Source organism: Sceloporus undulatus, chromosome 6 (assembly GCF_019175285.1).
Source record: "Sceloporus undulatus isolate JIND9_A2432 ecotype Alabama chromosome 6, SceUnd_v1.1, whole genome shotgun sequence".
Classification (NCBI taxonomy): domain Eukaryota; kingdom Metazoa; phylum Chordata; class Lepidosauria; order Squamata; family Phrynosomatidae; genus Sceloporus; species Sceloporus undulatus.
Window position 1 is genome coordinate 142,464,671 of NC_056527.1, and position 15,166 is coordinate 142,479,836.

Below are 15,166 nucleotides of genomic sequence, written 5' to 3' on the forward strand. Positions count from 1 at the left end.
GCTGACTCTCTAACTCTTTGTATGCCACCAAAATTGTGCACTGTTAGGACTGAAGGTCTAAAGAAGTGGAACCAATTCTGACATTACTGGTGTGTAAACAGATGTCGGTTTTCTGACACCAGAAATGTTACATTCTTGAGCAGCTAGAGAGATCATCTTCATCTTTGTGCTGGAAAATGGAACACTGAGGTATACTGCTAGGAATGTAATTACAGCAAATTATTATTTATTATAAGCAGAGGATTATCCCGTTTCACCTTCGCAGCAACACTATGTGGTAGGTTAAGCAGAGAAATACATTCTCTCTGTGTCTGTCTCTCACCCATTTGCACACACAATGCATTCTTGATCTATGTAAGATGGTTTGGCCATTTGCAGCCATTTTATTCAGGCAGCCAAGCATAATATGTGAACCATGGGAGAGCAAATACAGTCAACAGCAATTTCTAGCAGTCCTGTGGCATTTCCCCCTTCTGTCTTGACACCTAGAGTTATTTGCATAATTAAAATCTGTTGTGTGCAGTCTTTCTGTAATCCATTTATACTCCACAAAGAATGCTGTGTGCTGTATGTACCTTCAAGTCACTTGTTTTATAGTGACCCCATGAATTTCATAGGGTTTTCTTAGGCAAAGAATATTCAGAGGTGGTTTTGCCAGTTCCTTCCTTTGAAATATAGACTGCTGCACCTGGTATTTACTAGTGGTCTCCCATCCAAGTACTAACCAGGTCTGACCATGCCTAGCTTCCAAGATTAGATGGGATCTGGTAACTTTATGACATTTAGGCCCAGAAAGAATGCTACCCCCCCCAATAAATCAGTTGGGATTAATTTTCAGCATTCTCCTTTTGAAAACTCATGAACGGTGGAAAGTTTCAGGTATTGATTTTCAACCCACAGCTCCAAGTCTGTCAATGAGATTCTATTTCAGCTTTTTTTTTTTTAAAAAAATGCATTCAACCAAGATAAAAAGAATCTCAACAAATGCATTTTCTTTGTTGACATTGTTTTAGTCGTCTATAGGCTCTCATGGCAACAAACTGTGCCTTGAAGGCCACAGAAGTGGCTATTCTGCGAAGTTTCCAAGAGAGTGCTAATGGAAGTTGCAGCAGGGGGGAGATTTTGCTTCAGAACAACTGCTACGTGAAGAAATGTGTGCAAGCCTATCACAACAGCAGTACCTTCCCCCATGCAGAAATGCCATTAGGATTGGATCTTTAAACAGAGTTTACACAAAACCCACAGAGAAGGAGTCTTTCAGTAGCATGGCATATGGTGTGGTATTTCAGACATAGCCCATGAAACTCTGACCAGATGGAAAAGAAGGGCCTTCTTGCTACTTCTAGCAGTTCCTAGACTTTTCCAGGAAGGCAAGGTTAGGTTGGTTACCTCCCTTTTGTCCTTCTACCAGACAAGACTTGTGACAATTAAGTGGATGCCAAGGATGTGGTGTACCCAGTTTTCACATATGTACTTTTAAAACTCTTTTCAATGCTGTCGTGTTTTCATATGTAAATTTGTTTTTACATGTAATATTTTAATATAATAACGTTGAGTGTTTTTATCTGTATTGGTTAATCTTGTGCGTCTCCTTGAGTCTCAGTTTTGGTAGAAATGTAGAATATAAATCAGATATATACATCACTCAATATAACAAGTCAAGTATCTGTTTCACTATGCCTATAAAAGTAGTGCCAGCTTCATGTTTTGAGGTCCTTTTGACACTTTCTCCTCCTCCTCTGGCCTTTAGCGACTGCCCAGTAGCAGCTGATGGCTTCCGTTCAAACTTCAAATGAGCTAGATGATGGGCCCTATCTCCAAAAGAAGTCCAGCACTTTGGAAATAACCTTTGAAAGTTAACTAAAAACCCAAAGCAGATTCACCACCCCTGTGACATCACAGTCACCAGCTGTCATTGCCTTTTATTCTCTGGACCCAACTGGCATCACCAGCTAGAAAGAGCTATGTGGAATGATAAAAGAGTATGCAGATTGTGGCATTCTTGTCTTGTTTTTCACTGTTATGTCCTTTGGAAGGGGAATGCCAAATCTCTCCTGCTCCTTGAATGCCATGTGTGTACACTGTAGAATGTAGTTCGACAATGTTTTGTTGACAGCCGCAGACTGTGTTAACACTTCAATGGCCTCGTCACATCATGGACACAAGGCTAGTCTCATTCCTTCTCCAACCAAGTTAAAGAACCCTTCCAGTAGACCCTGTGTGTGTGTGGGTGGCTGAATGCTTTCAAGTCTCCTGCTAATTTATGGCAAACCCAACAATTTCAAGGAATACTCAGCGATGGTTTTGCCAGTTTCTTCCTCTGAAATATAGCTGACAGCAACAGGTATTTATTAGAAGTTTCCCATCTAAGGGCTGACCAGGGCTGACCCTTCTTAGCTTCCAAGATCAGATGGGCTTTGGTGCCTTCAGAGTATTTAGGCCCTTGAGTACTCAAAGGCACCTTTACCTTGAGGTAGATTACTTCCCCTTGCAGAGTCTGGGAAATTCCTACATGCCCAAGCTGACTAGTGCTAGGAAGAGCCCCCCCCCAACAGACTATAGTTTGTAATATGGATAGATGGCTGGCTACCACTGTACTTGTCTGCACCAAAAGAGTCCTAGAGAGGTTGAATTGCATGGCATATCCACCTGACAGCCTGGAGCAATTTCTGGTGGATTGCTGTGCAGGGTCTCATACTGGCCAATGTGCCAGTAAAACCAAGCTAATTGTTTCTGCTATCTTTTCCCCTTTCTCCTACTCAACTGAGGGGCTCTCCAGACCGCCTCAAAGAGGCACCCAGTTTTCCTCTGGAGGGACGCCACAGCACTCAAACTGTGTGGCATCCCTCCGGACCAAAAAGAGAGTTCTTCTTGGTGCGCGGGGATGCCGACGTCAGTGAGCCATTGGCACTGGTACTGTGACGCATCCAGGACACAAGCACGGCATCCAGAGGTGTCTACACATAAGTGTATTATACACATTGCTGTGTATTTATGCACATTTCCATCAACACTTAATTTTTGTCAATTTCCTACACAAATTTATATCTATTCACCCTCCTTCTGTCAAAAATGCAGTTCTTTCCCCTGCCCTTGGCCCTGATTGAAAGCTCACTGCCCATTTTGCAACCTCCACTAGTCTGAGAATCCATGCCAGTCTTCATTTGCAGGAAGAAGATCCTTTTCCTCCTTCTTCCTCATGCAGATGAAACGAGAGATGTTAAAGCAGCTCCTCTTAAGCAGAACAGTGAAACTCTCTCCCTAGAGTACGCCATACATAGCACTCAGGAAAGTAAACACCCAACTTTTGTTTTGTTATGCACTCATTTACCTATAATTTCCATGACAGCCTGTATCTCCCTAAGGAACCAGAGTTCACGTAAACTCAGTGCTGCTTTGGTTGTGTTTCAGATTGTATATGTATGTATAGTCTGAATAGGAAATTAAAAGGAAGAAATGAAAGTTCCATTCTGTGCAAGCATTCAGATATGTTTCTGACTGTTGCCCATGATGCAGCTGCATCAGGAACAGAGTTTGGGAAAGCTACTTTTTTGGACTCTCTACAACTCTCAGAGTCACCGTGCTGGCCAGGAGATTTTGAGTAGCATAGTTCAAAAGAAGTAATTTTAACACACACCAGTCATAAGGGACAAGAAATTCTCTATCATAGTGTTTCCTCACATATGTGTCTCAATGGTATGCTGGAATTTTTACTCTTCTGAGCATGGCCCATTGCTTTTTCCACATTCCTTTCTCTGCCTTGAACTGCTTGTGTATCAAGTATGGGCTTTCTAAGTGACTTAGGGCCCAAACAGACAGGCCAAAATAAAGCTGCTTTGGGTCACTTTGGAGGTGTGCTGTTTAATATGACACATGCATCTTAAGATGCCAGAAGCTGTGCGAGAGCTGCGCTCCAGTCTCTAGGACGGGAGCGTGGCTTTGGTGCAGCTTCCAGCCTCTTAAGACGCATGCAGCATTTAAACAACATACCTCCAAAGTGACCCAAAGCAGCTTTATTTTGGCCTGTCTGTTTGGGCCCTTAGAAATCCCTTACCTATATCTGTCTGATGTAGCCAGCCCACTCTTTCTCCTGAAACAAGTCCAGCATCAGTCTTGTCTCAGGTGCACCTATTTGCTTCCCAGCTGGATGAGCCAACCCTGGATGCCCCTCTTGGGATTTAACTAGCACAGAAAACTCTGTGTTCCCAGCTGGCTGGGCAGGACTTTCCTGCAAATTCTTGATCAAAGGATTGGCTGCTGGAAACATAAGAAGCATGCTTATAAGAGCCACTCTAAAATATTTGCCCATTCAGCACTAGCAGTGGTGCAGTTAGGTCATTTTAGATTCTGGATTTCAGGATTTTATGAGGGGAGGGCTGGCAGTATGTACTGTTTTCATTCAAAATGCAGTAAGGAGGCTACTTGAATGCTGATCATTCTGGATTTTTCTGCTCATGGTGGGCCCTAAACATCTACAACTAAATCCTGAAGCTATGGCACCACTGGGTGCTATCCAAAGCAACCCTGTGCAATCAATTTCTATTTCCCAAGTTTCAATAAATCACAATTATGTAAATGACAGAAGGCTTATAACATACTACTACAACTCCCAGCATTCCTCACTATTGTCTATGCTGGCTAGGGCTGCTGAAGTCAGCAACAACATTAAGAAAGCCACGTGAATCTCATCCCTGTCTTAGAGCTATGTAGGCTGCTGACGTAACCCAATGTTAGAGCATATGAGCTGAATTTATAAATTACCATGTGTAATTCCTAGCAATTTTATCTAATGATACAGTGATAGGGAAAAACATACTAGAGACCACAGAGAGGAACTGCTAACTAGAGTAGGCAGTGCTACAAGTTAGATAAGTCAGGTTTCTACTCTAACTTCAACTTCAATAACAGTAGCAGCAGCAACATCAAGATAAACACTATGATTAGTCTTACCAGTTGCTTCCACCATCCCTTCCAAAATGACCACAATTTCAAACTCCTCTTTTTCCAGCTGGGCACGGGACATCTCCCAAAAGGGGCTCTTCTCGTTGATTTCATGAGAAATAATGAGTGGGGACACTAAAAACAGCCTGTCGTCCCCTGTGTCAAATCCCACATTGATGTCTGTTTGATTCAAAGGGATGAATTCCCCTTCTTTGGTCTGTTTGGATTTTATCAGCTTGGCTCGAATAGAGGCCTCAACAATGTGGGAATTTCTTAGGTCCCCAACTCGGAACATAAGACAAAGCTTCTCATCTCTCATTGAAATCACAGCATTGTTGGAAAACATGAGGGTCTCTGCCCTCTTCTTTGGTTGGCTGATCTTCACAAACATGCATCCCACCATGAATGCATTGACTATAGAGCCCAGTATGGCCTGAACCAAAAGTAATATGATACCCTCAGGACATTTTTCTGTGATCACTCGATGGCCATATCCAATGGTGGTCTCTGTCTCAATAGAGAACAGGAATGCTGAGACAAACCCACTGAGATTGTCAACACAAGGGATCCAGTCTTCATCTTCTGCATGGTCTAGGTCTCCTCGGATATAAGCAATGAGCCACCAGATGAAACCAAAAAACAACCAAGTGATGGTGTAGACCATGGTAAACACAAGAAGGTTAAAGCGCCACTTGAGGTCCACCAAAGTGGTAAAGAGGTCACTAAGATATCGATAAGTTTCCTGGACATTTCCATGGTGCACATTGCATTTGCCACTTTTTTCCATGTAGCGTTGGCGTGGCTTTTTGATTTCTGCTGCCAAAAGACGTGTTCGATCAGTAGCAATTGGGATATCATCCCGGGCTTGCTTGGGAATCTTCTTATGCTCTCTTGGAGTGACACCAATTTCCATGTCCTGGTTCATGAAGATCCTAGAATCTCCAGCCATGGTTGGGCTACATGAAGGAAAAAGAAACAGAACTGAAGACTGAGAGGACCCCCTTGGATAGCTATAACACCCTTCCTCAGCCTGGTCTCCCCCAGATATATTGTACTACAGTCCCCATAATTCACAAACAGCATGTTCACCAGACATGCACAGTGGGGATGATTAGAGTTCTAGTCCAAGATTCTATTGCTGAGCTGTTCAAACAAAGGCTAGGGAAACTGTGGTGCTTGAAATGTGTACCCATCTTCTCCAGCCAGTCTGTCAGTGGTGATAGATGGAGCAGGTGGTAGTTCAGCCAAATTAAGAGGGACACTATCCCAACTAGGTGCAGCTTTGAAGAAATGTTTAAGAAGTATGGCTGAGATTCTAAATCACCTATTTAGGTAAGTATACTTAAGTATATTTTGCACTGTTAACTAAGTAGCATCTCCTGGTCCAACCCCACACCCCAATCTGGCTTTCTGAGCAATAGAGAGCTGTTCTCCTGTTGGTCTGGACAAACCAGACTGTTGTTTCCATCTGCATCCCACTAATGATCTCCAGTGCAACAATCAGAAGCAGGATCACTGTCACAATTTCTCCTTGTACTGGAGGGAGGTGGAAACATCAATCTGAAGCACTCTGATCAACAGAAGAACAAAATCCCATTGATTGCAGAGACTAATGTCCAATAAGGGAGGATTTGGGAACCCTTACATCCCTCCATACCTCCAAAACTATTGCCACCATTCTGAATAAGTAGGAATCATGAATACAAATCAGTTATGGGTGCAAAACAAGACCCAAGTTGACTCATCCATGTGGATGAATAAACAGGGACAGCAACAAGGAGCAGCAGTTGCCACCATCTGTTAGCAGATGTAGCCATTTTCAAGAACCAGATCAGGAGAGACAATGATGAGGGAGTCCTATCAGAGGACATCTTGCAGATAACCTCCCAAAAGCTGGGGGTATTTTTAGGCAAAGATGAGAGAACCTCTTTCAGCATGAAAGAGGAATAATCTTAAGGGGGTGCATTCTAATGGTGGGTGGAGGAAAAGACAAAAGGGGTCAAAAGAAATTAGTGTATTTTAGCTTCCAGCTCTTATTGCTAGACACTAAGCCTTAGGAGAGTCACTTCAACATTTGAGCATGGGAAAACACACACACAAACAAGCTGGGAAACCAAACAAAAAGTGGGGGCAATGGCGTCACGTGGAAGAAGCATGGCCACCTGGGAACCCCAGAGAGCCAGACTGCGATTCCAGAAGGGCCACATTCAGTGCTACAGCTTGAGGTTCCCTACCCTTGCCTTAGGCTTAGCATCCTTGCCCAAGGGCCAACTCCTGAAATACTTATAGCTTTCTATAACATGGTAATGATTATTCTGCCCATCATGCCATTATAATATCCAAAATTGTAATACTAGAACTCTATTAACATGTACAGCAATACCCAGGTTTGTCTACGTTTTCTGGCACAGCACAATAGGTATTTTTAGATGCCAGATATCTTGTAAGTTTATCATCAGTACTAATAAATCATTGTCAAATATTTCTGTTTAGAGCCACCCTCATCCCTCTAGTCTTCTGATCCCTTAGACGTTTTGTTCATTAAAGAGTTGTTGTAACTTTTGTCGAAAAAATTTGCCTAGACAAATTAATACAGGTTTCGTAGATAACAAGGTATAAATGCAAATGACTTGTCAAATATAATCTCTAGCAAACCAATAATCTTTTGCAAGTACCATAAGATGCTGCACATATTAATGGAATACCTTTGTTCCCATTGAGAGCTGGAAAGGAAAAGAAAAGAACCTCCCATGAAAGTTTTCATTCATTTTTGGACAAAGGAAGAATCTCCTGTGGAGAACTGCTTACCAACGCCTCAATACATCAAAGAAAGAAGATAGCAACATGCATCATGATGCCTGTACATTGGAAATCCTATTAAAATCTAACCAGCTCTGCACATTCTCTATCTTTGATCTTCTCACATCTTTAGAGTGAGATGAAGCAACAATGTGATTGGACTGGTGTGCCTTGAAAAAGCAAACTCATAAGTCTAAACCAAGTCGCAGAAGAAACAAAAACATGGAGAGGACTAGCGGGGTAATATGTCCACCCTGAGTTTTAGCTCAAATTTTAAAGACTAAGAAGCTTACTGCACCCATTTCCCCCCTATTACAGGAACAGGAAGGGGTCACTTGGGTCCCTGCGTCACCGAGAAAAAAACAGATTTTACCACAAAATGGCCCCATTCCATTCCCCGGCCCCAAGCTGACCCCATTTAGTGCTGAGGGACGTTAAATGTTCAGGTTGGAAGTCTTCCAGCCGAGCAAAATGGCACTCCTCAGCACTGAAAGGGGTCGATTTGGGGCTGGGGGAACGGAATGGGGCCATTTTGAGGACACTTTAGTGTGTGGTAAAATCTGTTTTTTTCTCAGTGACACACGGCCCCAAGTGTCTCCTTCCCATTCCCGTAACGGGGGGGGGGGGGGGGGATGGGTGCAATAAGCTTTTAAATCAGGAATGTATCTATTGGGAGTTCAAAATGAGGGTATTGACCTCTCCAAATAAGAATCCTGTCCCCTCAGATGGAACTTTCCTCCAGTCCTTTTGAGCACTATAGTAACTTCACACTTCTGATGCACATTTAGAAATACATTTTTGGCATTGGGTAAATGAGGCAGACATTTGGCATTTACCAAGAGAATTTAAACACAGCCAATGTAATTGCCTAAGTAGGAATGATGCTCAAGCTCTCACCCTGTGCAATAGTAGACATTTGGAGACTGAAAGGAAATACAGTTGGCATAAGAGCCACTGGGTGACAATGATGTTTGCCAGGCTCAGATCTAGAAAAGAATTAGAGTGGATCATTAATGGCCTCAAAGGAGAGGTAAGCGTTAAATGGGTCAAATTAAAATCCAGATTACAGAAGGGGGGGATATCATGGTAACAGACATGTTTGTTTTTTGATGTTTGTCCAGTTCTGGGCACCACAATTCAAAAAGGACATTGAGAAGCTGGAGCATGTCCAAAGGAGGGTGACTGAAATGGTGAAGGGTCTGGAAATCATACCCTATGAGAACGACTCAGGAAGCTTGGGATGTTTAGCCTGGAGAAGAGAAGGTTAAGAGGTGATATGATAACCCTGTTTAAATATTTGGAGGGATGTCATATTGAGGAGGGAGCAAGCTTGTTTTCTGCTGCTCCAGAGAACAAGACATGGAGCAATGGATGCAAGCTTCAGGAAAAGAGATTCCACCTCAACATTAGGAGGAACGTCCTGAAAGTAAGGGCTGTTTGACAGTAGAACACACTTCTTCCTCAGAGATTAGTGGAGTCTCCTTCCTTGGAGGTCTTTAAACAGAGGCTGGATGGCCATCTGTCAGGGATGCTTTGACTGAGAGTTCCTGTATGGCAGAAGGGAGGTTGGACTGGATGGGGTCTCTTCCAACTCTATGATTCTATGATGGCAGTACCTCGATGTGTCAAAACTAGAGTTGTCACTGTGAAAGCTGGAAGGGTTCCTGTCCTCTTAATGGTGGGGTAGAAGAGTACATTTTAGCTTCTGTCGCTTGTTAGCTGATTAGGAATACCTGCCTAAATTGCCTCTTCTACAGAATCATTTAAGGTCCAGTAGCGTTCTCCAGTTTTCATTCTGGCAACTCTAGTGAAGATACACTTTCTCATTGCAGTTGAGATGTTTTTGTACATGTTCTTTACTTCCTTAGCAAAAACAGTACATTTGAGTTAAAAAATGGAAATATTTCAGAGTAAAAACCTGTTATCATCTTGATTTTCATAGAAGAAGCTAATGAGATAACCCAGTAACAGTGAGTGAAATGTATGCGTGTTTATGAAAGAAGCCTTACCTCAGTATGAGAGGCAGTGCAGTACAAGACATAAGATGTTGGCTTTGATCCTGGAAACCCTGAGTTCAGATCCCATCGTAGTCTTGCATGTTTTAGCTAGACCTGGAACAGTCATTTCTCCATTAACATCAGCTCAACTGCTACAGAAATAGAAGTAAGAGAGTGCAAAGATAAGGAAAACATGGGAAAACTAACAATCCACTATTACTGGTAGCAGTCTCTCAGACATAATGCCTACATCTTTTAATATGTTTTTTTTGCATGTAACAAAAATAACCGAAGTACAATTTAATGCAAAATTATACAAATTAGGTACAAATATACAAAATATGATATGTATAAAAAGTAGGGCATGGAAGAGGGAGGACGTATTTTTCACGCTGCTTTTGTAATTCCCTGATCAGCTCATAATTTTAATTAGTCACACAATTCAACCTCAAATTGATGTTTAATTTAGGGGAGGGGCAAGGGATCTGTGGCCCTCCAAATGTTATTGGACTTCAAATCTCATGATCCTTTATTATTTAAACTGATAATAGTTGCAGTCCAACATAATGTGGAGGGCCATACTTTCCTCACCCTGATTGAGTCCAGAACTGGAACAGTAGCTTTTTGGGGAATATAATGCCAAGATTCCCAGCAGCTATGACTGTCAGTGGATTCTGCGAACTATAGTCCAAATGGTACCCCCCCCCCCCAGCCCACTCTGTTTAAGGTATCCTGCCTTCCACTAAATGCTTAAGGCCATAATGTAATTCACACTCAAATAAAGTTTGCCCCCAGGATACATGGGGGGAAATTGCATTGTAAGCAATTTCCCCATCTCCATATAGTGTCAGAATGTTAACAATGCAAATGTTTTAATAGAAACATACTTTGACTTTTATTGTTGTTGCTATTTTAAGTCCCATTGCTGAAATCAAACCAATTACCTAGTCAGATGTGAGTATTTTCTTATTGGGGAAATGTTATATCATTGGCATTTTCCTGCTAGCAGGAGCAGCAAACTCTGTGAAACCATGGCATACTTCTCACAGCAGACCATAGCCCTCCAGTGCCATAGAACCCCTCAAGTCGCATGGACCACCATCCTTGGCTAAATAGGGCTAAGGATAATAAATATGTCACTTTAGTATAAAGCCACTTGCTCCTTGAGGACAGGCTGTTGAAAGCTGCCATGGCTGCAAAAGGAAAGGAAAAGGCAATGTGTCACTCTGTTATCATTGACACAAAGAGGCTTTTTATCAAGCTTCTCCATATCATGGAGCTTTTACTGACATACCAAGGCTGGAGGGGGTAGGAGTGACATTAAGAGAAAGCCAAGCATCTCACGGAACAGAAAGGAACCCAGCTGGGGGCTGGGGCCACCATCTTCTTATCACTGAACTGCTTCAAATAATTCTGGTATTTCAAACTGTGCCTCTGAGTATGGGCATAGTACCTTTACTCTGAGGAGAAATGAGATCTCTTTTAAATAGGGACAATGCAACTGAGCCTATGCAGAGTGCAAAGGGAAAAGCTGCACAAATGTCAGGATATTGGGTCCAAAATGCTACAGCCAGGTTGCTGATCAGGGCTGGCTACAGGTAACTACCATATTACAGCAACTTCAGTGGTTACTGATCTCTTTTTCAAAACAATTCAAAGCACTGGCTATGACCTATAAAACCCTATAAAACCCAACATGGCTTTGAGTCCAGACTATTTGGAAGAGACTGGCTGAAATTCAGTAAGAGACTTATGTCTACGTATGTGGACTTACTTAAGCAAGCAATAAAACTGAGCAGTTTTACAATGTCGACATTCAGCAAGGTGGCCCCAATGGGACGGGGGAGGAGGGGGGCTGCATGATTTTACTACATATAGAAGCCAGCAAAGTGACTACTATGGATTGGGACTATATAAAGTGGTACCCGGGATAAGAAATCAACGCGTACTAAAATTTCCGGGATACGAAAAAAAAATATAGGAAAAAACTGTGTTTGGGTTACGTTTTTGTTTTGGTACGAAAAAATTTTGGTTTGTTTTTTGCTTTTTTTTTTTTGGCGCTTTTTCAAAAGAATCGCGGCTTTTAGCGCTGCTAGAGCCTATGGCTTTTTCGGCTAGCGAAAGATTTCGGGTTACGAATGGGCGCGCGGACACGCGAAGTATACATTTGTAACCCGGGGGTACCACTGTATATTGGGGCAGACATCACATGGGCATGAATGGGGCATGGGGACTGTTGTGATCCATTGCTCCTGAAACCCATCCGGACAACAGCTAGAGACTGCTGATGTACTTCAGTAGAGCCGATGCGCACAGATGCTCTTCCTGGTGCCTTGATATGCATAGACTGTGATCAGAATCGCAGACAGACTACATCTCCCTCTATGTGCCTACCCAAATTGAAAATCTTTGAACCAGAGCTTTCTCTCCACCCTGCCACTAGCACAGGTGCATTCGGTGAGGATGCTATAAAATTCCTACCTGAACATACTATGGGATGTTCAGTTGGCTGCCTTATTTTCTAAGCATGCTGTGGGCATATTATACTCCCCCCCCCATAGCTTTTCAAACTGATTGTTGCAACCCTCCAGAGGTTCAGACAGACACAACCTGAGATTGTTTGAAAGGAAGCTTACTTTCTGTTTCAGAGATTCTTCAGTCGTTCCCTGATGTGTTTTACCTTTCTGACAAGAAGCAAAAGAATTGTAGGGGTTGGATGGTACTTAGGCATTTGAAAGTTAGGGCCTGTGCAGACTGGCCATTATGACTGGCCTGGAGAAGAAGTCGGGGTGTCCGTCAGCAGTTCGACGCATGCCCTGACTCTGCCCCCATGGTGGCATGACACTAAGCGCTGCTCCACACGGTGCATGGATCATGATGATCCTCTGGTGCTGACTTTACGCAATGCAAGCAGCAAAGGAGCGTCTTACAGTAAAGTGGAAAGGCCCGATTGGGTCTGCGGCGTGCTCCAATCTAGTAGAGATGGAGGCGGGGCAGGCGGCTGTTAGGGTAGGTTTGCACAGCCCCTTACCCTTTCTTTTTTAAAAAAACAAATCCTCTGTTTATAAAGAGGTTACGAAATAACTGGTTCTGCCTTTGCAGATGGGGAAAATATGGGAGCTCAAATCATATTAACCATTGGCAAGTATGGACATGGTGTGATCTGTGAGAGCTCCCATCCATTGATAGCTAAGAAGCCAATATGGAGGCCCAGGATAACTCATTTAATCCTTATTCTGACCACACAGTTTTGTTACTATTGCTGAGTTCAGAAAGTGAACTCTTTAAGTTCTTAGTAACTAAAAGATTACTGTTACTACTGTGCCATTTAAAATAGTCTGTTTCCTCCAAATGCCCAGTTCAGTTATTGTATCCTGGCAAATCAGCCAAATGCAAAATGCAAACAGCAACAGCAAACAACACTCCCAATAAAGCAAAAAAATATAAAATATCCTTCTGAGCTGGAGCAACAGGTTGCGTCTTTTCCTCCTTTCCTTCTCATTGCTCAGACTGAGTCAGCACACCCACAACACATCCACATCCAATCCACACCAGTAATAAGGAATAGGCAGAAAACTTGATTTCAGTCCAGTGTAGATTAGGTGTGTACAGCCAGGGTTGTCACAGGAAAAAACATATCTCAGTTCCAGTTACTTGTGCCACAAAAAGTAATTAGTTACCAAAATAATCATTAGAAAAAGTGAATTACTATCTAGTTTGATCTTACATCTAAAGAACACTTTTTTGAGAAATAAAAAGGGTGGGGGCAGTTGAATTAAGCTTTTGGGGCTTCAGAATCAGCTATGGTTCTCAAATGGTCTACGGCCACTTAAAGCCCACTTATGACTATACAGTATATATATATTACATATGTGTTGGGTGTGGTTGTGTGACATGCCACATGCGTAGACAACCCACCCAAAGAGTAACATCTTTCTTCCTTCTCTTTTGCAAAACATCTTGTGGAAATTTGGGAAACACAACACCAGCTGAGCATACTTTTATTCTGGTTAATGTCCTCCTGTTTTGGCAACCGTTCAGCAGGTGACATTTAATTCCAGCTAGTTGGCATCTCTAAATACTGCTGAATGGCCATGGAAATATAGTAGAACAACAGAGCTGGAGGGGACCTTGAGGGATGTCATCTGGCTGAACCCCATCCAATGCAGAATATGCAGTGCAGGATGTCACAACAGCATCCCTGCCACAGAATTTTAAAAATGGGTGGCATCTGCACTCCAGTTTGGACTTGAACCTAAAGTTATGGATGGCCTATGGAATCAGCCTCTGAAACCCATCTTAAACTCCTGGGACCCTCTGAGCAATGGAGTGGTGGTAAGGTTGAGCGGGTTGTGTCAGGATTATGCAGCCAGCCCCCTTTCCTGCTCCTGGGCCACAGTGTCACAAAAGAGACGACTGCCTGCTCTGAGTGGTTTAGGGATCAATTCCTTAGGCCATTCCATAGGTTCAAATGTGATGCGGATCTCAGCAATTACAATATGGCCCTTCTTATACACAGATTTATCACAGATCAAGATCCACAGTATGAAAATGTTAAAAAGTATTAAATTTCAAATATCAACCTTGATTTTCCCTTTTTTTTTTTTTTGCTTGTCTTGCAAGTCATTATATTAATGGGACTTGAGCATCCACAGATTTTGCTATCCACGGGGATCTGGAACCAACAACCCAGCGGATAACAAGAGTCCACTGTACTTTCTTGGACTATAGTTTCAAACTCTTCTAGCCAGCCTGGCCACTGGACTAGGCCAGAACTAAATTTACCAAGCTCTGATCTTATCCACTGTTACTGACTGGGCTGAAACCCACATTTCAGTGTTTCTTTTTTAGTTGTTTGGGGCCCATTTTGGGAGGAAGGATTAAATACAAACTCAGCTGAATGAATGAATGAATGAATGAGAGAATGAGGAAAATCTACTGGAAGGTCCCTGGGGATTCTGAAGTAGACCCTCAGAATTCTGAATTCTGATTGTTTAACAATGATAGTTGTCACATTGACTGAACTGACTGACGAGGAAAACTTGAGATACACCTCACTTTTTCTCCAAAGTTAGTAACGGTTTTACACTCTTTTAGTCTGAGAGGAGTCTGGAAGGAAGCATGGTTCATAACTCACATGAGAGCCAGCATTAGCGACTCTCACGAAGTACAGTACAGCATAGGGTTGCCATATCCCGCCTGGGTGCGGGACTTCCTGGTTTGGGGTTGGGCCACCGTCCCACCCCAGTTTGGCCCCTGGCCCTGGGACTCCCCCCCAGCGAGGCCCTGGAGTTAGCTCCACCCCCCCGTGGCTGTGTCCCACCCTCCCTGCCTCCTGCCTGGCTCAGCCTAGAGCGAGGTCTTCCGGACACCTGCACATCAGAGCTATTGCCAGCCCACTTGGTATATGTCTTGCAAAGGCATTACTT

The 15,166-nt window shown here is 43.0% G+C and overlaps 1 protein-coding gene across 2 annotated transcripts in view; it reads right to left on the reverse strand.

Annotated features, from left to right (window-relative positions):
* Positions 1-15,166, reverse strand: part of KCNJ5 (potassium inwardly rectifying channel subfamily J member 5) — a 65,405-nt gene that overhangs the window by 28,271 nt on the left and 21,968 nt on the right. The window contains exons 3-4 of one of the 2 annotated variants that reach the window (XM_042475283.1): positions 9,750-9,889; positions 4,951-5,897 (exon numbers count right to left, since the gene is read on the reverse strand). In XM_042475283.1, coding sequence (XP_042331217.1) covers positions 4,951-5,897; positions 9,750-9,781 — 979 coding nt within the window. In that variant the 5' untranslated portion in view covers positions 9,782-9,889. The remainder of the gene's footprint in view (positions 1-4,950; positions 5,898-9,749; positions 9,890-15,166) is intronic. The other variant, XM_042475284.1, reaches the window with a different exon arrangement.